The sequence below is a fragment of the Geotrypetes seraphini genome, chromosome 7, assembly GCF_902459505.1.
Source record: "Geotrypetes seraphini chromosome 7, aGeoSer1.1, whole genome shotgun sequence".
Classification (NCBI taxonomy): Eukaryota; Metazoa; Chordata; class Amphibia; order Gymnophiona; family Dermophiidae; genus Geotrypetes; species Geotrypetes seraphini.
Window position 1 is genome coordinate 104,364,608 of NC_047090.1, and position 24,597 is coordinate 104,389,204.

The 24,597-nt window shown below is 41.5% G+C and overlaps 1 protein-coding gene and 1 long non-coding RNA gene across 2 annotated transcripts in view; one reads left to right on the plus strand and one right to left on the minus strand.

The window, feature by feature from the left end:
* Positions 1 to 3,059, minus strand: part of CRIP2 (cysteine rich protein 2) — a 268,644-nt gene extending 265,585 nt beyond the window's left edge. The window contains exon 1 of the mRNA XM_033951871.1: positions 2,903 to 3,059. Coding sequence (XP_033807762.1) covers positions 2,903 to 2,945 — 43 coding nt within the window. The 5' untranslated portion in view covers positions 2,946 to 3,059. The remainder of the gene's footprint in view (positions 1 to 2,902) is intronic.
* Positions 3,060 to 3,341: 282 nt separating this feature from the next.
* Positions 3,342 to 20,470, plus strand: LOC117364074. Its single transcript, XR_004540174.1, has 3 exons — positions 3,342 to 3,664; positions 15,774 to 15,914; positions 18,092 to 20,470. It is a non-coding gene; the product is annotated as an uncharacterized LOC117364074 (long non-coding RNA).
* Positions 20,471 to 24,597: the final 4,127 nt, after the last annotated feature.

The following is a 24,597-nucleotide window of genomic DNA, read 5'->3' on the forward strand; positions in this document are numbered from 1 at the left end:
CAAAATAAATATTACCACAGAGGTTAAAGAAGAAGGATGTTTGCTTTGTGAGGCACACAGCTGTAAACAGCCACAGGTCTTCCATAGACCCGGAAAGGAGGACCTCGAGTCTTTTTCAGAGAGGTGGGGAGAATTCCTGTAAATACACATTACAGTAGAACTGCCAGCTCAATGAAGAAACAAAACTGTCAATCCAATAGGTCATTTCAGGATATGTGTTTGATTTAGAGAGAAATCTTTGGATGCATAGAGGGGATTTTCAACAGGACGTCCAAGTCCGATTTTGGACGTTTTCCACAAGATGTCCAAATATTGGGCAGAAGAAATGGCCATTTTCAAACCCGTAAGACATCTTTTAACTCCCCCTCCCAAAAAAAAAAACTGACCAACTAGACATCTTAGCCTAGCAAGTCATCTATCTTTTTGGTCCGCTTTTAAAAAATAGGATGTCCAGATGAAATACATCCAAAATAATATGAAAACACTTTCACTATATAAAAAATGCACAATGTCAAGTGGTGCAATGTCAGCACAGTACAGGCTTATACATCCAAAATAAGTCATTTGCACGTAGGAGGAGTCAGCATTTTTAATGGACTGACCACACAGACATGCCAGTAGAGCAGTGGGGCACCTTAGAAGGCACTGCTGTGAACTTCACATAAAAGGGTGTCAGGTATAAATCTCACCATAATGCCCTTATAAAATGTACGATGAGCCTTCTAAAACTTCCACAAAATCTATGATACCCAACAGCCCTTATGGCTGCAGGTGTCACGTATATGGCCGTACAGTAAGATTTTGGTAGGTTTCAGTGGGATCACACTTTCCACCTTAAATGCAGTGGTTAGAGTTGGATATGGGCTTGAGTCCCCCCTTCTCTATGGTTCACTACATTGCCCATCAGGTTACTCCAGACACCTGCTTACTGCTAGACTAGGATTTCTCATACCATGTATTGCTGTTATAGAAACAGGTATGTACTATTTTATTCAGATCTTTGGGGGTGGGAGAGAGTCAGTGACCACTGTGGGAGCATGTGGGGGCCATATTTGCATCCTCTAGTAGTCACCTGGTCAGTTTGGGTACCTTTTTGACTCTTATGTGTTTTAAAAACAGCTCTAGCCCAAAAGATCCAAATTGTGACCTAGACTTTTTGTTAAATGTTTATCGCTGTAAAACATTGTTTCTCAACTCGGTCCTGGAGTACCCCCTTGCCAGTCAGGTTTTCAGGATATCCACAATGACTATGCATGAAAGAAATCTGCATATACTGCCTCCATTATATGCACATTTTTTTCATGCATATTCATTGTGGATATCCTGAAAACCTGACTGGCAACCTGACTCAGTCCTGGGTACTCCAGGACTGAGTTAAGAAACACTGCTGTAAAACTTCCAAGTGCTAAGCCTGACCTAATCCTGCCCAAAACACGACTCTGGCACACCCCCTTAAGATTTAGACGCACTAGAGACAAAATGACCAGAAAGTCATCTAGAAAGTCAGTTTTGAAAATGCCCACTTTGACATTCTGATTAGTAAGACATCCAAGTGCCAGTTTATGCTATCTTTTGGGTGTCTATCTTTTTTGAACATGAACCCCATAGTGTATAATGAGCAATCTAGACCTTCTTTGTAAAGCTTTCTAATGGATTCTTTAAAATAGAGCTACTTCGCTAGGCATAATTAATGGCTTAGACTTTTTTATTAGTTCTGTTCAGGATTCTCCAGTTTTCTAGGGTTCCATCCTCATATTTTAAAGCTTTTATTTATTTTTTTTTGGGGGGAGGGGGATATTTTTCAGAAGTAATTAGTTTCATTTACACTTACTGTTCATCTTAAACCTTTTCCTGATTTAAGATTAATATTATTATGTTCGTTTTATAATTTTAAGAAGTTGCACAACACAGCAAGCATCAAAATGATAGGGAATGACCTAAAATCTTAAAGCTGCATTTCATAAAGCTCAACACCCAAGATATAATTCTATGCTCCAGAACATCTTCTCAGGATTCCATAATCTTGAAGAGAGGAGTCAATTGAGCCATTCAGTTTTTAAAGGATAAGTACCGTGCTTCTCTCCGCACTGAAAATATTTGATAATAAATAGAATTGTGGGTGCCAACCTTTCAAAATTACTGAGGATGCCAAACACAATATAGATTGTGACACAGTGAAAGAGCCTGTACAATATGTGAAGTGGACACAGCACCCACAATACAAGTTGTAACACAGTGAAAAAGCTTGTACAATATCTGAAGTAGCCAGCACCTACAGAGCACGCTCCTGTGACTAGAATGATTCTGTCTTTATACATGTATGTGTGCAAACACAAAAGGCATGTTTTAGTTGTGATTCCAAGAGCTTTACACACAGACTAGATCCACAGCTACAGTATGAAAACAGCAACTACTTTCTGAGGAGAACTCATGCACAGGCTTTCTTTTAAATATTTCTAGCATTTCGACTTCATATTATGCTGCACATCATGGAAGGTTTAGTATTATAATTATGTATACTTCTGAGCATACGAAGGCATCTACCACATACATCATTTCTGGTTACTAGGGCGTTTCCAAGCACTGGTACTAATTTCCAAGTGTTTCAGCTGGTAAATGACATTGTACAATGCTTTTCTGTTCCCAACCTAACATGAAAGAAACCTTTCATTTTCTTTTGTAAAACCTCCAGACCCGCCTAGGGATCTCTCCTCATCTGCACCAGTGCCCTTCTCCAACGCACAAGTCAACAAAAGCAGGATCCCCCCCCCCCCCCCCTAGCTCCAGGCAGTTATAGCTCCCCCCTATGAGAATGAATGAAAGCTGCTCAGGTCAGGTGCACGAAGAAACAGCGGCAACAATACCCATGCCGTGGCGAGAGAAACCAAACTGCATCACTTACCAAAATAAACGGTTTTCTCACATTTAGGGCATTTGGATGCCATGATCTCTGTCCTTAAGTGCTGCCGCCACTATTTACTGCACCCTTTCTCCAACCCCTCGAGTCTTCCAATGTCTGTAACGCTCCCGTACTTCCCCCCGCCGGTTCCAGCCTTCTTCCGCCCGCCCTCCTATCCCGCCTCTTTCTGCTGTGTCGCCCTCCTGATTGGACAGTTCTGGAAGCACTATAACAAGGAGGCGTGTCCTTTGCTCTGTCCAGCTGCTTGTAAAGAATGTGGAGGGTTTTTCCTACCGTTTTTGATATACTGTAGTTTATTTTCTTTTTTGGGAATGAGGGCGGTTTTTTTTTTTTTCATGCAAAAGGAAGGAGGGTTAGCATATTGTCTCTTATGCAACATCACCGTTTCCAGCAAATTGAACTCTTTTGAGAGGAAAGTTTTTAAAGTTTGTATTGCCGTTGCACGTGGTGCTCTTGTCTGTGTGCTCTGTTTTAGGGGGGGGGGGAAACAAGGTAAAGAGCGGATCCCACGGATTTGCTTTTGAAATTTCCATGCTTCCTATCTGTTTTATATTTTTAGCTTCGCCCCGGTAGGGTTTGGTGCCCGTTGCAAACGTCGGAGTTTGACAGCGGGAGAGAAGAGCAGTAAATGAGCAGGATAACAGTGAGTTTCCCTGGAGAAATCTTCCGCTCTTTCCTCTGGGGCCGACAAGACTTGTGATTTGTGGCGTTTTCACTCGCTCAGCCACAGAACAGTAGAAACAGGTACGGAAGGAGTTAGACGATAGATAGATCGTCCTTTTGTACCTTCCGGAAATCCCTATTTCACCCGTTAGAAATTCAGCTCGTACTTTCTCGTCATAACAGCAATCCAGAAATGCGAAATTATGAAAACGAGATTAAGACTTCTACATAAACATACATATTTATAAGAAAGAGATAGCTAGTCGCGGTATTGGCTTCCCTGCTTCTCCATCTGCTATTTTTAGGTACACTCAGGACTAGCCTACTGGTTAGAACTGCAAGCTGAGAAGCCAGGGTTCAAATTGGGCTTTTCCCACTGGTGCTTCTTTGACCTTGCACAAGTCATTTTACTCCTCCTTTCTTAGGAACAACGTGCCATAGTTATAAGCCAGTGGTAAGTCCTGCCTGGAAGGTGTCAAAATACCTTATCTTTTTTTTTTGTTGTTATTATTCTTTATTCATTTTCAAAACTTCAATTGTGCACAAAAAATGATGCATTTATATAAAATATTATCATTACAACACAATATACTTAATAGAATAAAGACAAGACTTATTTTCCCCCACCCACTTTCCAATTAACCAGCACCTCATAAAAATACCTGTAAACAACCATTTTGATTTCAAAGATTTTACGTTCTTGGATTGTCTTACAGTTCCCTTTTAGTATTCTCACCATAAAATCATTGGTACAGTGGCCAGTTTTTCCAAAGTGTTGTCCAACAGAGGTGGCATCCTGCTTGGTATTACAATTCTTAATATGATATCTGTGTGGGTTGATTCTGGTCTTTAGCATTTGGCTTGTTTCACCCTTGTAACATGCCTCTTTGCACTGAATGATGTAAACCACATTAGAAGATGAATATGTGAAGGATCACTTTAGCCTGAATGTTTTCCCATATGAGTGACCGTGGGATCCTTTGAAATGTGTTAGGGCAGGATTTTTTTTTTTTTTTTTTCTTTTTAACTGCATTGGCTTTTTTGCTGCAATATAGCAGTTAATGTAGGACTGTGGTACCAGTTAAAACAGTGCTTCTCAACCCAGTCCTTGGGGCACACCTAGCCATTTGGGTTTTCAGCATATCTACAGTGAACATGCATGAGATTTGAATGCTATCGGGCTCATAATCAAAAAAAACAGACGTCCAAAAAGCATCCTAAATCAGCCCTTGGACATCCTAAGTGCAGATAATTGAAACTTTCTTTCTGGAGCGAGGTATTTCTTTCTAGTGAGGTGTCTCAGCCTCAAGATGAGTATGGTGGAGGCATGCTATGGGCGTTCCAAGGGTGGGTTAGACATGGACGTCTTGCTGCGATAAACATTTTGCAAGTCATCCTGGACATAACTTACATGTTTGGAACTAGACCTGTTTTAGAAGGGTGTAAGTGCCACAAAGGTGTTCAAACTTCATGCATCAAGGTAAGACACCCCACACACTCCTCCACTGCTCACTGACCCCCCTTCCACAAAAATGAGAACAAAAAGGTTCATACCTGTCTCTAAAACAGCAGCATCTCATACAGGAAAGCCTAATACAGTAGCACAAAGGTGTAGCCTTGTGGATGGACTAGTGAATCATAGAGAGGAGGACCTAGGCCCGTAGGGCATTCTAACCACAATTTCTATGCTGTTAAGAAATGAGCACATGGAAACCTACCCAGACCCTACTATAATGCTATATTCCATATATATTCGAATATAAACCGAGGTAACCTTTTTTTTTTTCCACAACAAAGGAGGAAAAAAGGTTGACTCGAATATAAACCAAGGTTAGAAATCTGGGTACATGACTGTCGTGTGTCAGGGATCATGCCATAAGTAATTACTAATTTTTCAGTTGGGGCTGTTTAAAAGTCCAAAAAAGCTGAAGGAGAGCCGACAAATATTTTTCTACTTGGGGCATCGACATCAACCAAAGTTTCTGGACTTCTATCCCCACCAGAACACCTGGCCTCAGTCATACATGCAGAAAACAGAAAGGGAAAAAAAAAAAGCCTTTTCAAATACATGCCTACAAACTACTACTAACGCGTAGCGCGGGTTTTAGTACTGGCAGTGGTGGTAATTGCTCAGACGCTCATAGGAATTCTATGAGGGTCAGAGCAGTTACCACCGCTGCCGGCGCTAAAACCCACACTATGCATTGGTAAAGGAGGGAATAAAAGTACTATTGTACACAAATGAAACCCTAATATGCCAGACTCTGCACATAGTACACCCCAAAAGAAATAGAAAGAAATGTATATTTTCATGAACAGTCCAAAATATAAAATCAACAGATGAACTCTGAGGACTTTCTTAAGAGACGTTTAAATACCTACGTAATGTAAATGCGCATGAGTCGAATCTCTTTCATTTGAAAGGAAACTCTGCAATGAGAGGGCATAGGATGAAGGTGATAGGCTCCGTTGTAATCTAAGGAAATACTTTTTTATGGAAAGGGTGGTAGATGCATGGAACAGTCTCCCAGAAGAGGTGGTAGAGACAGAGACTGTCTGAATTCAAAAGGGCCTAGGATAAGTATGTGGGATCTCTCGAAGAGAGATAATGGTTACTGCGGATGGGCAGACTAGATGGGCCATTTGGCCTTTATCTGCCATCATGATTCTATGTTTCTAAATTTTAAAAATTGACATATTTCAATCACTAAATTGAAATAAAAACATTTTTCCTACCTTTGTTATCTGGCGATTTTATTTTTGTGGTCATCTTGATCCATCTCTGCTCTTAATGCCGTTTCCAGTGCAATAGGTGAGACATCCTAGACCAGGGGTGCCCACACTTTTTGGGCTTGGGAGCTACTTTTAAAATGACCAAGTCAAAATGATCTACAAACAATAAAATTTTTAAAAACCACAAAGCACACTGTATGCAGAGAAAATGTAAATTATCATTTATATTCCGGGGTTTTTTCAAAGAGGTCAAGGCAGATGACTCTATGCACTGTCACCTCAGTAACCACCACACAAAAATAGACAAATTATACCCCCCTCCCTTTTTACTTAACCACGATAGCAGTTTTTAGCACAGGGAGCTGTGCTGAATGCCCCGCGCTGCTCTCGACGTTCATAGGCTCCCTGCGCTAAAAACCACTATTGCGGTTTAGTAAAAGGAGGCCATAGTGCAAAATATAGACAGCAGATATAAATTCTCAAAACGGACACATTTTGATTACTAAATTAAAAATAAAATCATTTTTCCTACCTTTTGTTGTCTAGTGATTTCATGAGTCTCTGGTTGCACTTTCTTCTTCTGACTGTGCATCCAATCTTTCAGCCTGTATGCTTCCTCTCCTCAAGACCTCATTCCCTCCCCCAACTTTTTCTTCCTCTCTCCCTGCCCTTTCTTTCTCCCTGCCTCCCTTTCTTTTTTTTCTCTCCATGCCCTCTTTCTTTCTTTCTGTTTCCCTTCTTTCCTTCTGACTCTCTGCTTGCCCCCTTTATTTCTTTCTCCCTGCCCTCTCCCAAGCCACTGCCGCCGCCATCGGGGAACAGGCCCCCAAGCCACCGCCGCCACTGGGGAACAGGCCCCAAAGTCACCGCCGCCCCAAGCTCTCCCTGCCTCCCTGCATCGGGCCGACCAGCATTCCTCTCCCCGACGTCAATTCTGCCATCAGAGAGGAATTTCCAGGCCAGTCAGGCAGCGATTGGCTGGCCCGGAACTTCCTTTCTTACGGCAGAATTGACATCTGGGAGAGGAAGGCTGATTGGACTGATAGATTGTGAAGGCAACGCAAGTCTATCACGGAGTCCGGGATGGGCTCCACAATCGACTCACTTTGTCTTGGCGATCTACCGGTCGATCGAGATCGACCTATTGGGCATCCCTGTTCTAGACAGTAGTGTTATTTCCCTTTATTCGCATGGCTACAGAAGGAATCCACTCCAGATTTTTTACTGTCTTTATAGTACTTCACTGATCAGTTTAGCGTCCTCTACAGTTTTTTCCTTCTGCACGAATGGATATAGTTGTGTGTGTTGTGCCCCCCCCCCCCTTTTTTTTTAATTCAATGCAATTTCGTCCCCTTTTTGGGTAAAGTAGTGCTTGGAGTGAATTACGATATCAGCTTTCCAGAAACAGGAAGGGAGACATTGAATCTGGTCAGCTGCCACCATGTGAGAATTTTCTGTATCTACATGGAATGCAGGCAAACTACCAGGCAGCTATCTGGAGATGGAGTCTGAACAATAATTCTGATGTTCCCAGTCCCTACAGAGACATAGATAGACACTTGATGAAGGAAAATGGATGAAAGGCACCCTTGCACCAGAATCAGTGATAAAGTTCTTACTTCAAATGTGTCAAGGAATTCAAAGCTCCATCCTGTCCATTTCTCACAAATAGCATTAAGTGCACCCCTGGCTGCATGTTTCAAGATTATTCTAATTCTATGATTAAAGAAGAGTGAATGTACACATTGGACAGTGACCCAAATTCCGATACCTAATCTGCTGCTAATGTTCCCCCAACCTTCATAGCATACCATGGAGATAGCTTATAAACAGTGCATTCCATTTGCCACTACATTCTGTCATTTGTCAATCAATCAGTTTCTAATCCATTTCACTACTTTGGGTCCTAACTTCAGCCCACTTAATTTACTCATGAGCCTACAAAGGCTTTGCTGAAATCCAAATGGACTCCATCCAATGCATGTCTTCAGTCTAGTTTTCTAGTTACTCAGTCAAAGAAGTCAATCAGATTTGCTTGGCATGATTTTTCATTAGAAACATAGAATATGACGGCAGAAAAGGGCCATCGGCCCAACAAGTCTGCCCACTCAAGAACCCTCCCCCTTAAGCACTTCCTCGAAGTGAACCCACATGTTTATCCCATCTTTTCTTAAAATCAAGCACATTGTTGACCTTAACTACCTGAAATGGAAGATCATTCCAATGATCAAATCACCCTTTCAGTGAAGAAATACTTCCTAATATCACCATGAAATCTCCCACCCTTGATTTTTAACGGATGCCCTCTTGTTACTGTAAGTTCTGTGAGGAAAAAGATGTCTTCTTCCACCTCAATACGGCCAGTAACATATTTGAACGTCTCTATCATGTCTCCCCTCTCTCTGCGTTCCTCGAGAGAGTATAGCTGCAACTTACCTAGACGTTCTTCATAGGAGAGATCCTTGAGCCCTGAGACCATCCTAGTGGCCATTCGCTGAACCGACTCTATTCTCAGCTTATCCTTTTGATAATGTGGCCTCCAAAATTGAACACAATATTCCAGATGAGGTCTCACCATGGACCTATACAACAGCATCATAACTTCAGGCTTTCGGATGACAAAACTTCTTCAGATGCAACCCAGCATTTGTCTAGCCTTGGATGAAGCTTTCTCCACCTGATTGGTAAAACAATATTGCCTGGTATCTAGCAACCATGTAGATTCTAGAAAGTTCACTATGGTTTTCTTCAACAGCGCTTCCATTACTTTTCTAAGCACTGAAGTGAGGCTTATCAGGCTGTAGTTTCTCACTTCTCTTGTCAGTATTTTTGTGAAGAAGGGCCATGTCCACTCTTCTCCGATTCCATAGACCCTCTCCTGTCTTCAAGTATTTAATGAACAAATCTTTAAGAGAACCTGCCAGAACATCTCTGAGTTCCCTTGGTATCATGGGATGGATCTCATCTGGCCCCATGACTTTCTTCACTTTTTTTTGTTTTCAAGTTGTTTATGAATGCTTTCTTCCTTGAACTGTGTGATATCTACTGCATTCCCATAAATACCGTTGTCAGTCCATTTTTTTCTGTGAGCACAGGAGTATTTGTTTAGTATGTCTGCTCTTTCCTTATCATTCTCTATTCAGTGATTCTCAGCATCTTTCTTTGTAACAATTCCATTTCTAGCTCTTTTTTCCCCCATCATAGCTGAAAAAAGGTCATCACTTACTGTATCTGTACATTACTAGCCAATTTTCTTCCACCTGTGCTTTTATCAGCAGTATTTCTTTCTTTGCTTTTTTTTTTTGAGTGTTATTCTTTACTGTGTTCCTCTTCCTGGATTCTTATTTATTTATTTCACAAATGCTACCTCTATTGCCTTTATTTTTTCAGCTGCTTGTTTCCTGTTCCTCTTGCTATTATTTATTTTACTTACATAAAGAACCAATTGCCATTTTAATACCTCCTTTCAGCTTTGACCACTCTTCCCACATCTCGTATGTCCTCCCATTCTATCAGCTCCGTCTTCAAGCACTGCCCTACTTTACAAAAATCAGCATGTCTGAAATACAGACTTTAGCTCTTATATCAAAGCAATGCCATATGATGGCCATTGTTCAAAATCAGTTTATTTGATATATTGCAAATTTCCAGAAGATAAATCTAAGCTGTTTACAATATACAAACTAAATTAGGGGGAGGAGGAAAGAACAACACAATGTCACGTAATTCAATAAAGGGCACAGGAGGGCAGTGGGAGGAGGAAGAGGTTACATTGTCAAAGGAGGGAAGAAAGGGGAAGGAGCTTGATGCAGTTCCATTCCTATGCTATAGTCAGGTCCTGAGAGAAGGGAGAACAGAGTTAGACATCGATCCAATGGAAAGGTAAAAGAGAAGTATAGGCCTTTAACTGCAATTTAAAATTGTTAAAGGATTACTCAAGGCATAGATACTTAAGAGTGTCCAACAAAGTAGAAGCTATGTTGAAACAAAAACTTCTAGAAGCATCTAGAAAAAGCTGATATGAGAATGGGACTACTACTCGAGCCAGATTAGCTGACCAGAGGGATCTAGTGGGGGGCATAGAGAATAAAAAGAGAAGGTAAGCAGGAAGATGAATCTGACCAGGTAGGCACCAACAAGACATTATACATTTTCTCATTTCTGAGTACAAGATCCAGTATCATGGGTTCTGTCACCATTTGAGCAGAGCACCTTGGAAGTTATCCATAATCTTTCTACTTCTTTCTGATTTTGTAGATGGGACATTTCAATCAGCAACCAGCAGTGTTGAAATCTTTCATTAATAGCACCCCTCCCCTTTTCATTCCCAACTTTTGAATATCTGTGATCAGATCTTTGTCCAGCTTCTTCATTTGAGTTGGAGGTCTATAGATGGTATCTGTGTGGATGAAAGTTCCATCTTCTCTTTCCAAGATGATATATATTGTTTCCTCCTTTCCCCAAGACCCCAGCTTTTCAAATGTTTTAATAACTCCTTGAAGACAGAATTTCCATGGGATTAGAGAAGAGTGGATGTGGTTCTTCTTCACAAAAGTGGTCATGGATGAAGCATGAAACTACAGGCCAGTAAGCCTTACTTCGGTTATTGGAAAAATAATGGAAGCATTGCTGAAGGAAAGGACAGTGAACGTTCTAGAATTCAGTGAGTTACAAGATCCAAGACAACATAGCTTTATTAAAGGTAAATTGTTAAAGGACTGCTGGAGACATAGGTACTAGGGACGGGCATTCTACAAAGTAGAAGAAGCTATGCTGAAACAGGAAGTTCTAGAAACATCTAGAAAAACCTGATGTGAGGATGGGGAGGGTTCTGTTTGGATGTATAAGAAATCAGTTGTTTTAAATTCAAACATAAATAGTAGCAGAAAGACGCCGCCACTCTCTTGACTGGATAAAGTAGTTGAGTCGGATGATGAAGACAGCTCTGGTAGGACTTGTGATCTCTTGTTAGATAGTGAATAATAATGCAAGAATAAAAGGTTAATTTTTAAATATTCTTGATAGGGAAATATCCTTGAAAAGCTTTGGGCGATGAGCGAAACATGTCAGATATTGCTGGACCAAGAGGTCTTAAAGAATTAAGTTAAAAAAAAAATAAAATGTTTTCACATGAAAGAAAGCTTTACATAGACAACTTAAAATGATTGGAAATTTGGAATATTAAATATATTAAAGGACCAATGACAAGATGGCATATAAATCGTACTGCTATGAAAGAGTTTGAGCAGTAAGTAATACTGGTAACATCTATATTGTGGGTATATGGATTCAGGGTGTAGTATTGGTGTAACTATTAAAGGTAAATCATGCCAAACGAATCAGTTTTTTCACTAGGCGACCAGAAAATTGCATCGAGGATGTGCACTAGATGTAATTCACTTAGATTTCAGCAAAGTCTTTTATATATTTCCTTGCCTTGAATAAATTTGAAGGGCTGAATTTAGGACTCAAAGTGATGAACTAGATTAGAAACTGGTTGACGGACAGATGCCAGAGGGTGGTGGTTAATGGAATTCACTCGGAAAGAGGAATGGTGAGTATTGGAATGCCACAAAGATCAGTGTTGGGGCTGATAATGCTCGATATATTTCTGAGCGACATTGTTGAAAGGTTAGAAGTTTAAGGTTTGCCTTTTTGCAGATGATAATAAGATTTGTAAAAAGAGTGGACACCCTGGAAGGAGTGGAAAACATGAAAAAGGATCTACAAAAGTTAGAAGAATGGTCTAATGTTCGGGAATTAAAATTCAATGCAAAGAAGTACAGAGTGATGTACTTGGGGAGCAGAAATTTGAGGAAGCTATATGTGCTAGGAAGTGAGAGGCTGATATGCACGGATGGGGAGAGGGACCTTGGGTTGATAGTGTCTGAAGATCTGAAGGCAACAAAACAGTATGACAAGGTGGTAGCTGTAGCCAGAAGGATGCTAGGATGTATAGAAAGAGGAGTAACCAGCAGAAGAAGTGAGGTGTTGATGGCCTGTACAGGTTATTGTTGAGGCCCCACTTGGAGTACTGTGTCCAGTTTTGGAGGCCATATCTGGCTAAGGATGTAAAAAGACTTGAAGTGGTCCAGAGGAAAGCGATGAAAATGGTGTGAGGCTTGCACTAAAAGATTATATGAGAAGAAACTGGAAGACTTTAATATTTATTCTCTTGGAGGAGAGGAGGAACAGGGGAGATAAGATACAGACATTTAAATACTTGAAAAGTATTAATATAGAAATAAATCTTTTCCAGAATAAGGAAAATGGTAAAACTAGAGGGCATGATTTGGGGTTGTAGGGAGGTAGACTTAGGAATAATGTTAGGAAATTCTTTTTCACAGAGAGGATGGTGAATGCCTGGAAGGCCCTCTCGAGGAAGGTGGTGAAGATGAAAATGGTGATGGAATTTAAAAAAGCATGGGATGAACACAGAGGATCTCTAATTAGAAACAAATAGTATAAAACAAACTAAGGCCAGTACTGGGCAGTCTTGCACGTTTTTGTCCCATATATGGTGATTTGGTTTAGGATGGGCTGGGGAGGGCTTCAATGTAAGCTCTTTACGATCTGTATCCCACAGACGACAAGATGGTTAGGATAGGTTGAAGTGAACTTCGATGGCAACTCAGGTAGTGGGAACCTAAAGACCAATACAAGGTGGACTTCCACATCTATGGCCCAGAAATATTAAAGAAAAAAAAGACAATTTAATCATGAATGTATAATGCGTGCGACTATTGGGCAGAATGGACAGACTGTTCAAGTCTTTATCTGCTGTCAGTTACTGTTATTATTATTTATTGATTTGATATCCCAGTTTTACCAATCAAGGATCTAAGAGGTTTACAAAAACTAAAAGTATACATAAATGAAAACAACGTCAATATGAAAAGTTAAAACTAACACACATTCAACCGCACAATCCATCCTAGCGATACAACAAAATATTGTAATTCAAATACTATAAAAAGACATTTTTTAAATGGTACAGAATACCCCCAGCCCTAAGGGAAGAGAATCTCGACCGTCATACCTACAAGTGGGATTCGGAGAGCTTCTAAAGAGAATCAGGCCCAGATGCACTAAAGTCAGCGATCGTCGCTAAACCTGTTTTGATACCGGGGAGGGGAAGGCCCGCCATTTTGGACAGGCAGGCCTTATAGTAGGAGGTACTGAGCATCCCTCCTGCTCCCAACTTCCTTGAAAGGTACAGGGGGGAGAAGGAGGGGAGAGTAGGGGATGTTTGGGGGGGGGGAGCTTGGTGCACAGATGGGCCTTCAGTAGCAGGAGGGAGTGGGCATTCTTCCTGCCGTTTCACTGCCGCGGAGGGAGCATCCCTACTGACATTTTTTGTCATATGGGGGGGATGGCATGGCAGGAGGAAATGGGCATCCCTCCTACCGATTTTCGCTAGCATGGGGGGGATTCCTGGTGCCATGTTCATCAGGGAGGGCTGACATCAACAAGGGGGGGGGGTTAAATGGGGCATATATTATGCATGTGTAACACGTACAGCACCTGTGCCCATTAGAAAAAAAAAAGTTTACTGCCCCGAACAGCTGAATGGCAGGAGGCTGTTTTCAGGGATTCCTCTGCCTCTCAGCTGTTCAGGCTCCCCCTGATGGCTCTGCGTATGTGTGAGAGTCGCTCTCATAGCAATCAGTCGGACGGGAGAGTTGAGGATTATGACGAACCTCTGCACTAATCATTTGCATGCAAACTTTTTAGTGCATCAGTAGCTCTTTTTGAATCAGCCAAAAATCTGATTGAAGCAGACCCACATGGTCTTACCCAGGGGTGCCCACACTTTTTGGGCTTGCGAGCTACTTTTAAAATGACCAAGTCAAAATGATCTACCAACAATAAAAATGCTAAACATATATATATTTATTTATTTATTTATATATATATATATACACACACCGAGTGTACTTTGTATTTATGTTCAAATATTATTTTATTATACAGCCCCCCTCCCCCGAAGGCCTGACCCCCCCTGAAGGTCTGCACATTCCCCCTCAAAGGTTGACTCCCCCCCTGAAGGCCTGCACTACCCCTTGAAGGACTGCACTCCCCCCCCCCCCCCCCCAAGGCCTACCCTCCCCACATCCATTTACCTAATTCCAGCAGGGAGCAGTCTGCAGAGAGGATCGCTGGTACTTTAGCGATCCTTGCAGGTTGCCATAGGCCTCAGGAGCTGTCTTCCCTCTGCCCCAAGCCTGTCTCTGACTTAGAGGAGGGGCAGGACCACGGCAGAGGGAAGACAGCTCCTGAGGCCTATGGCAACCTGTAAGAATTGCTAAAGTACCACCTGCCACCGACCGTCTCCCATTCGTCCCCTTTGGAGATCCCCACAGGAATAAAGAAGTTAAATTAATAGAATACTTAGGCACAGAAAAACAAAGAAATACTTCCAAGAACTGCCCCATAAGAATTGCCTGTCACAATGCTCATTAGTGGAACTGAATAAAAGACAAGTACAATGGATTTAGAAGGGGGACGATCCGCCCGGGTGCACGGCTTGGAGGGGTGCACAGCCAGCCAGGTCCGGGTCATCCTGCCTTTCTTTTCCCCCGGTCCGCGCTTGGGGCTTGCGCCTGCCTGGTCCCGCGCCGACGTTCGAATGGTGCCGTCAACTCCTGCGAGTCTCGCGATAACCAACAGCACCATTTGGGCGGCGGGTGCGAGCCCCGTGCGCAGACCGGTGGAAAGGAAGGGCAGGAGGACCCGGACGGCTGTGCATCCCTCCAAGCCGTGCACCCGGGGCGGGGGCGGACCGCCCCACCTCGGTATGCCACTGATTGGGAGGCCGATTTTAGGGTTTTTAAAATTGTATATCGGGCAGCATTAGGCCTCGCTCTTACCTCAATCATTACAGGCGCTTCTATTTCTTGTGATGCGCTGAGCTCCGTCCCCCACCGACCTTCACCCCGCCCTTCCAGCACTCTGATTGGCCAGCGTTCTTTAAGAGGCGGGCCAGTCAGGAGGGGAAAAAAAGAGAAGGGAAGAAGGGAACCTGCTGTGCGATCGACTGGGGTCGCCTGAGCGAACGACCTGTCGATCGCGATCGACGCGTTGGGCACCCCTGGTCTTACCAATCCTCTTTAGTGCATCTAGCCCTTAATCTGTGACTCCTTGCAGTGGCTGGGTTATAAAAAGAGGAAGGAAAAGAGGCAATAAGGAAAGATAGAAACAGGAATGAATCCAATTAAGCTTGAAAACCAAAGCAGTAGATGTGATCTGTCAAGCAGGATAAATGTGTAGTTTATAAATTAGAATAGAAAGAAAGAAATCTGGATTGGATTTTAGTGATGTGGTTATGGATATCTGTATGTACAACCTATATGACAAAAAATATGGTTTGTGTTGTGATGAGAATCCGATAAAGATAAAAGATGTTTAATTAAAATAAACCAGTTAAAATGATTGTAACATATGCTTTCTCCTGCAGAACTACAGTCCCCTTCTCCAAGCACATCATTCTTGGGCATTGACGACAGCTTAAAATCAAGGAGAAGATTAAATATTTTACTGAAGGAAGGGGGACGTGTCAGATCCTCAACCAATGGAAGCTGCAGATATCAAATATCAGGTCAGATCCACAGCCAGACTTTTTCCCAGCACATTAAAGCAATTCTAAAATGTTTAGGGAAAATTATAAAAGAAAATCAGAGGCTTTCTCGTACCTCTTTTCAAGGTTTATCTCATAATACCATTCATTATCAAATATTTTACACTACAATTATGTGTGCTTTAATGCAGTAGGTCTCTGTGCTGAAGAATTCTTGAATCTTATTAATTGGCCACATCCACTGTGGTATTTTATTGTCATTTACAAAAACAGTATTTGAGTCAGAGATGCTTACCTCTGCTCTTCAGGAAATTACATCTCTATCATTTTTTTTTTTAATTCTTTATTGATTTTATTAAACATATCAAAAGTGCAACAGAAATACATTCAAGAATTCAAAACAATAGCACTTACATACTTGCCAATTGCTTAATCTGTATCATTTTAATTGCTTACTTCCAAATTGTACAGATCAGAAGTGTTTATGTTCATCGTTTATGCTCATCGTTCCTGGTTTCTAGGGGAGTTGCCATACCCTGTTTCTAATTTCAGAGTGCTGTAGTTGCTACAGAGTCTGCATGCTGCTTTTCTGTCCTGGGAAAGAGGCTGCACAAGAATTCTTTCATTTTCACCTTTTCTTTTTTTTAATACAAGACTTTGATGCCCATAGCCAAGACCAGAAGGCAGATCCCAAAGAAAAGGGAAATGGGGGATGTCAGAATTCCCAAACACTGGAGAGGCAGAAGAGGAGCAGAAAAGGCAACCCTTTTAAAATAGTTCCCTAAAATAAGCAGCAGTAGGCTCCTTTTTGGCTTAGGTGTTTGGGACCTTCAAAACGTGGCACTCTAGAAGTTGCCTGTGCTTAAATCTAAACCTGAAGATGTGTGCAGATCCTTTCCTCCCCATTCAGGTTTTCAGCATCTCGCCGTCACCACTTCAGCCCTCCAAAATTTTCAGCATCTTCCCTGCCCCTCTCTCCGAGGTGTTCACCATCTCCCTTCTCCACCTCAGCGCCCCCCCCCCCCCTTCAAGATCTCCAGCATCTCTCTACATCCCTGCCCCTCCCCAAGGTTCTTTAGCAGCCTCCATTCCCTGTTCCCTCTGGGTCTTACCATGAGCAACATTGCCCATCTTGAACACAGTAATCAGCTAAAGACAGAATCAAAAGTGGAAACCTGTGACAGGGCAAGAGAAGGTTCACAGAGCAGGTTATCGATGAAATAACATCACTGGTAAAAAAAGGGTTTTTTTTTTTATTTCAAATTCACGTACCTTTGGGCCTCTGTAACCTCTACTGTTTGCTGCTTTATTTCTGCCTAGTCTTCATAATCGTGTTTGTTTACCCCACTACCCTCGCAGAGAACTGTGTGAGGTATCACTCCCTGTACAGATCTTCCCTGACCCTCACTCTTGTTTTTGTCTTTTTGAGTGGTATCAATGTTTGGACCAAAATAATTCAGTATGAAAGGCAAGGTGACTTGGTTGGCATTAGTGTAGTTTGATTGCTTATCATTGGGTGAGAAAGTTACTGTATATCGGCAGCAGGGGCAGGGATACCAGTTTGGGAGGGTCGACTAAAGAATAGGCACAGTATAATAAGTGACATCTGGTTAAGTAATGAGGAAAAAAGACCTCAAATACCCCTGTGTCAAAACAGTGTAATTGAAGACACACTCAACGGGGCAAAAGGTACTCTCATTGATCAAAAAACCTCATTGCATTACAGATATGTGCAAAAAGATTTTTCTTTGTTTTTTTAAGTACTCTAATTCTTTATGTAAACATCTTTTATGTGGCGCACTTTTTTTATATATAATTTTACTTTTTCTCAGTGTCAATTGCAACACTATTATTGGGCGGGTGTACTGATGCTTAATAAGTAACAAACAAGCTATCACCCCCTTTTACTAAACCGCGATCGTGGTTATTAGTGCATGGAGCCACGTTGAATTCTCTGTGCTGCTCCCGACGCTCATAGAGTTCTTATCAGCGTCGGGAGCAGCGCCGAGCAATCGGCGCTGCTCCCTGCACTAATAACCGCTATTGCGGTTTAGTAAAAGTGGGGGCATGTGAGGCAAATGTCATTGGAGGGCTTAACTGATCTCTGGAAAGCTGTTGTCTTGCAATGTAGCAGAACTAAACAACACAGTGAAAAGGCAATCTGAACTTTAAAGCTCTTATCTTTTTCTTCCCAACAGTGGCCTGACCGTTTCACACGATGGCTTCCTCAGGGGATATGTCTTAAATTTCACTTACTGTAAGTTGGTTACCAGGGCTTGCTGGCACAATGTCTTCACAAACAACTCATTGTTTCTGCTTGTTCTCACTACTGGCGTGTTACTTTAAAAGGAAAATACAAAATATCACTACAATTGAATAACCGGCTTGAACGTAAGTTTTAAGGTTCTAAGAGGGTGCCTACATTTCAGCTAATCCTCGTTGCTGGTATTTCTTTCTCATTGATATAACCAGCTCTTATTGCAGACATTGTCGGCATTTAAGCCAATCAACAGCTTCAAGAAATACAAACTATATTGCTTTTGGACAATTCAAAAAATGTCACCATTATTGATGCAATTCCAATTAATGAATGGGTTTAATTGACTCCGATGGTGTAAACCGTTGTGACCGGGCGTGGCCGGGCCCCAGGTACTGATCACTGGCCTAATGCATAAACGCTGACCGAGCGGAGTCACATGGAGTTGGTGGTTAACATGGAAAAAAGTTATCAAAGAGTCATTGCCTCCGAAACGCTGAATTTCAAAAGATTTCTTGGATCATGATTTTCATCCCAAAACAGTTCAAAGAAAAGTAAACACCTGTGTAACGTTCAGCACGATATTTTCACCTTCTGGGTGCAACACCTACTTCATAACCAGTTCCTTTCCAAAACAACCTGTAGGTATAAACATGAATGGCAAGCGTGCTCTTACTTGAGCCGAACAAAGCTCAAAAGAAGTCACGTCACTCTATGCCATTATTGTGTCCAGTGGGTTCTAAAGATTTGAACTTGAATATCCACTCCTGCTCATGCTGATGTAGCAGTTTGTCACAGTTGCCCTCAGTTCTTTGTCTCTTAATGCTGGAGCGATGTTCATTTAGTCTTGTCTTGAAACATATATTTGTTTTTCCAGCATAAATGTTATTGCAGGGACATATGATCACATACATGGCAAAATTGCTGTTGCAGTTGCTAAAATGTTTTAATTCGTAGCTTTTATTACCAACTGGATTTATGAAAATCTTTGTTTGTAGGGTCACATCACAATTTTTACAAGTACCGCACTTAAAATGACCTGTAATGCCAATAAGATGTTTTATATTTCGGTTTTTACAAATCTGATGGGCTTAAAATCTCTTTGAGATTCTTACCACATTTCATATCTCTAAATGTTTCATGCATTTGGACTAAATTCCAATGGATTTTGTTGTTTTTTTTAAACTTTGTCTAGAATAGGACTGGCATGCGTGTATTGTGGCTTGGAATGTGGTAGCAGTGACACATCATGGGAGCCAAAGTTGTCCATCTGACCAGGACTTTGTGCAATGCAAATTATGAAGTGCCCTGCTGTGGTGAGAGCTAAGCCTGCACTATTACACAACTGGTTAGAACATTAGCTTAATTGAGCTTAACACCAGAGGGGTACATACTTGTCTGGAAGACACACTTGCTTAGAGTAAATTATATATATATTTTTGGGGTGTGACAACTGTGTGGTTTCAAGATTTAGTTTCTTTTCAGAGAACTATGAAATAGTGCACTGGAGTATGCATTATGAGACAGTACATTATATGATAAAAATTAATTACATGGTTAAAGTCTACACTAGTTAAAATTGATGGGATAAGAAAGACACACTGGAAAGGATGGGAAAATATTAAAGGGAGTGAACTAAAGTGCATGGGAAGTAATGAGAAAGTCAGTGTAGGGAAGATAAAATTGACCCATTGTCCCCAAGAATTATTGAAAGATCCTAGACTGACTTTGCCCATCAATGCTACCATTTCATAGATTCTGTGACTGGTTGTAGGGGATCTGGTTGTTGTGGTGTATGTCCCTCAGTGATTACTGATACCAGAAGGATTGCCTGGCATTTGAGTACCGGCAAAAAAACAAAACGATGGAACATAAAGTCTCTGGAGCTAACAGGAACCATAAAATAATAGGAATTTATTGGCATAAAAACAAAATTGGCATAAACACAATTTATTGGCATAAACGCAAAAATATCCTGGGATCACATTTTAAGCTCTCCAGAAGAAACGTTGATGGATGATACAAATCTATGCCTGGAAAAACTATTGGAGAATATCTTACCTGCAGAAGATTTGATCATGAAGATCATATTACAAGTAGTTTTGTTCACTTTACATGCAACAGCTGTCAATGGTGTGAGCTGGCTCTAACATGAACAGAAATTGGACAGATTCCTCCTCGCAGTACACTTTTATGTCCCATTCTTACACCACTTGTAATTCTAGTAATGTCATTTATTTGATTATCTGTACTTGTGGTTTATTTTATGTGTGACATACTTCTAGACCTATTAAATCGCGGCTCACTGAGCACAAATCAAGAATTGTGAATGGGACGTTAACAGCCCCACTAGTTCAACTCTGGCTAGATTCTTCTCATACTTGGAAGGAACTGAAATGGAGAATTATTGACAGTGTTCAACTAGGATGGGAGGAAGGAAGCATTGAATATTGGTTAAGCCAGTGGTTCCCAACCCTGTCCTGGAGGACCACCAGGCCAGTCGGGTTTTTGGGATAGCCCTAATGAATATGCATGAGAGAGATTTGCATATAATGGAGGTGACAGGTATGCAAATCTGCTCCATGCATATTCATTAGGGCCATCCCCAAAACCCGACTGGCCTAGTGGTCCTCCAGGACAGGGTTGGGAAACACTTGGTTAAGCTACAAAGATGGATATTTCATTTGCAAACAATGCATCCTGAGGGTTTAAATATGAAGGCTAAATGGAGAAGTTTATGTCTGATCCATTCTGGATTTTGACTTTCACTGTTGCTTTTCTCTGATACTATGACCTATGGGACATCAGCTTGAGCTTTTCAGCACTGGAGGAGCAGCTGGTCTCATTGTTTGCTTTTACTTGTCTGAGAACTTTGTAAAGACATGCAGGCAACATAATAGTAAGTACTAGCTTTTCTTGGAATTTTGACAATAACTAAGTGCATATATAAGCAATTGTTTTCTATATATTGAGGACTAAATTTTCACACATGGGTTTGATGATTTTTTTTTTTAGTGGCTCACTTCCCTGATAAAAAATCAAAACACTGGTCATGTTGGTAGTAGGTCCAGAGCAGTGTCTTGCAAACTTCTTCGAGTCGGGGCACACTTACCCCCTCTTCAATTAAACTGAGCTATGAGCGTCGGGAGCAGCGTGAGCCATTCAGCACGGCTCACTGCGCTAAAAACTGCTATCGCAGTTTCGTAGAAGAGGGGGATAAACCTAGAGTCCCCGGCTCAAGACACCCGGAAATGCGCTGGTATCGGCGTGCTGATGTCATGCGCATGCATGACATCAGCGCACTGCCATCAGTGCCATGAGCAAAGGCCCTTCAAATGAGCCTTGCACCGACAGAAAGATCCGCGCTGGAGAGAAGGGTCAACAGAGAGAAGAGGTGCCGGCGTTAGGAGGCAGATCCTGTAGACAGTCATCTCGCGCCGGCAGCTCTCCTCTTCCCCAGTTTACCGCGGAACATCTGAAATTTCAGGAGGCACACAGTTTGCACTACACTCGTCCACTAAGTGCAAGCTTTTGGAATTTATTGAAATTTAAAGAATAGAAAAGAAAAGAAGATAACTGTGTTTGAACAGTTTTATTGCAAAAACAAAACAATGCTTAAAAAAACAAAAACAACTATGGGTGACCTATGATGACAATTGTGGCTATGAAGCCCAGATTCTCTAAAAGGCACCGTGGTCGGTAATTACCTTAAAAGTGGCTGCCAATCACGAGACGGCGCCGTTTAGAGAATTGAACCTCCGGAAAAGGCAGGCATTAGAAATTTAGGTCAGAGTTTTCAAGGCCTACATCTGACATGAATCGGGCCTACGTAGGTGCTTTACAGCGCCTAATACTACGATCCTAGTGCCATTTTATCATTTTAAAATGTCTTTTAAGATGACATTTTTCACTTAATTTAGGCACCGGTAGAGTAACTACCAGCATGTACAGGTTTACAGAATATGGGCCTGAGTGCATAACTATATTGCACTCCTTATAGTTTACTGCAGATGGTCTCTGTTATTCAAGTTTGTTGCTGGTAGATTGATTTGGGCTTATGCCTTTTGTGTGCTTTAAATTTGTTTGCTGGGTGTTACAATTCTGAACTTTTGAGAGGGGCAGGGGCATGCCCAGCATTTAGGTAAGCACAAGCATTTACACTAACCTTCGGCTAGTGTAAATGCCCCCAACTAAAGCTACTTGTGAAAGAATCAATGTCACTAGAGACGCTCCACCTAATGTAATAAATAAATAAATAAACTTCTATCTTAAATATTTATAATAAGTGTGTGTGTAGCCTCAGTGTGATTGTAAAGCTATAGCTGGGAATTCACAGTGGCAGTAGCCCCTATAGCTTTACAATCACACTGAGGCTACACACACACTTATTATAAATATTTAACATAGAAATTTATTTATTATATTAGGTGGAGCGTCTGTAGTGACAGATTCTTTCACAAGTACCTCGTATTATTCTACTATTTGTGACGTACTAAACAGGGTCATTTTATGCCCATCTAAAGTTAGGCATGGGAATGCAGACATAAGCTAGTACGGAACTACTGTTATAGAATTTGAACTTAGCATCCCATGTCCCAGAACTTTATAGAGGATTCTCCGAGTTCCTGAACGGACTTTCCAAAACTGGACAGTTTGTTCAGGTTTTGAAAAACCTCAAGCTCCGGCCGTGTCTGAAGGGCCTTCAAAAAGCTTGTGCAGATGATGTCACATGCATCCACGTATGCTGGAGGCCCTTCAAATGTGACCTAGAGGTCAGGAAAAAAGAGATGAGGCTTTTGGGGGGCGGGGCTGGATGCAGAATGGGGTGGGTTGAAGGCAGAGCAGGGCGGAGCCATGCATCTGTATTTGTCCGTCATTAAATATGGTAACCCTACCCAGCACTTATCTTTGGTCACCATTTATTGAATCTACCTTTATATGTTTTGTTTTTTTAAAGTATATTTGAAGAGGTGGTGAAGGGTTAAATGGCAAGGAGTGCATCACCATAAAGGAATAGAGGTAAGAAGAGCTAAGAAACTAGCAGCATATCATTGATTGTGGATATAGGCCTAGGCTCATCCAATGTGGTTGATGCCATTTTTTTTTAATTATCCCATAAGTGAAGGAGTAGCCAGGTTTTGGCAATCCCACACCCGAGCACTTGGACAGTCCTCTAAAAAGAGGATATGTCCAGGTTTTGCTGGACATCTGCTAACCCTATTCCAGGTACAAAATAACCTCTTGGATCTTAACCATAGAAAGGTGGTATATCAAATCCAGCCCATCTCCTTTCCCTATGAGCATCAGGATTGCTGTAGCAGTAGTGTCCTGTATTTCTACAATATTTTTTTGTTTTTAAGGACTGATCACAATTGTTGAATTTAATTAGCAAAACCTTTTTGGCTGATTCTATGGGTCTGAACCCCAAATCTTAAATACCTAGAAGCGCTTCACCCTGAAACACAGACAGGCCTGTATGCAAAGGTAGCATCAGCTTGGAACCCAGCCAGATCCAGCCACATTCCATTTGCGGAAATGATAGGGTTACCTTTCCTTGCTAAATGCATTATTTATTAAATCTCTCCATTTCAGATCCAATCGGCAAGATGAACTGGTGAAAATACTCCCATTTGATCACAGTAGAGCTTCTAGTAAGGAGTGATCTTTCCTTCATTCAGATTCGTTGCACCGTTGCGTTGTTCACAGCGCACTGGAATGAAACAGAACACAATGACAACCATCTGTGCAGAGCAGAAAGCTTCACAAAAGAATCTTATCTCCTTCAAAGAATGACTAATTTTAAGATTAATTAAAACATTTCAAGCAGGAAGACTGTCATAAACAAGCCCAAACTTCAATCTAAAGAAAATTACAGGCACATGACAAATGTAAAGCCAGCAGAGAAGAAGTGGGGAAAGAACTGTATACATCAACCTGAGATAAAGCAGAGTTTATTGAACACAATCAACTATTATAATGCAAAACATATAAAATGGCCAATCTATCTTGTGGTTCCTTTCAGACCCACAAGATAGATTGTGGAAGAAACCACAAGATAGATTGGCCATTTCATATGTTTTGTATTATAATAGCTGATTGTATTCAATAAACTGCTTTATCTCAGGTTGATGTATACAGTTCTTTCCCCACTTCTTCTCTGCTGGCTTTACATTTGTCATGTGTACAGTTCCTTCCCCACTTCTCTTGTGTATTCACGGTGGGGTCATTTGCCTTGTTTTTTGGACTGCAAATGTAGATCCAGCCCAAGAATGTCTGACACTCTAGGCAAAGTTTAGTCGTCAGCCTACCCTCCTGCCCCCTGCCCCTAGTCCAGCATCACCCCCTTCTCTCTACCTCCCCCAGGTGGTCTGCACCTCTCCTTCTCCATATTCCCCCTCCCCTAGATGTCTAGCATGTCATCTCCCCTTCATTACCTATTTCCCAATT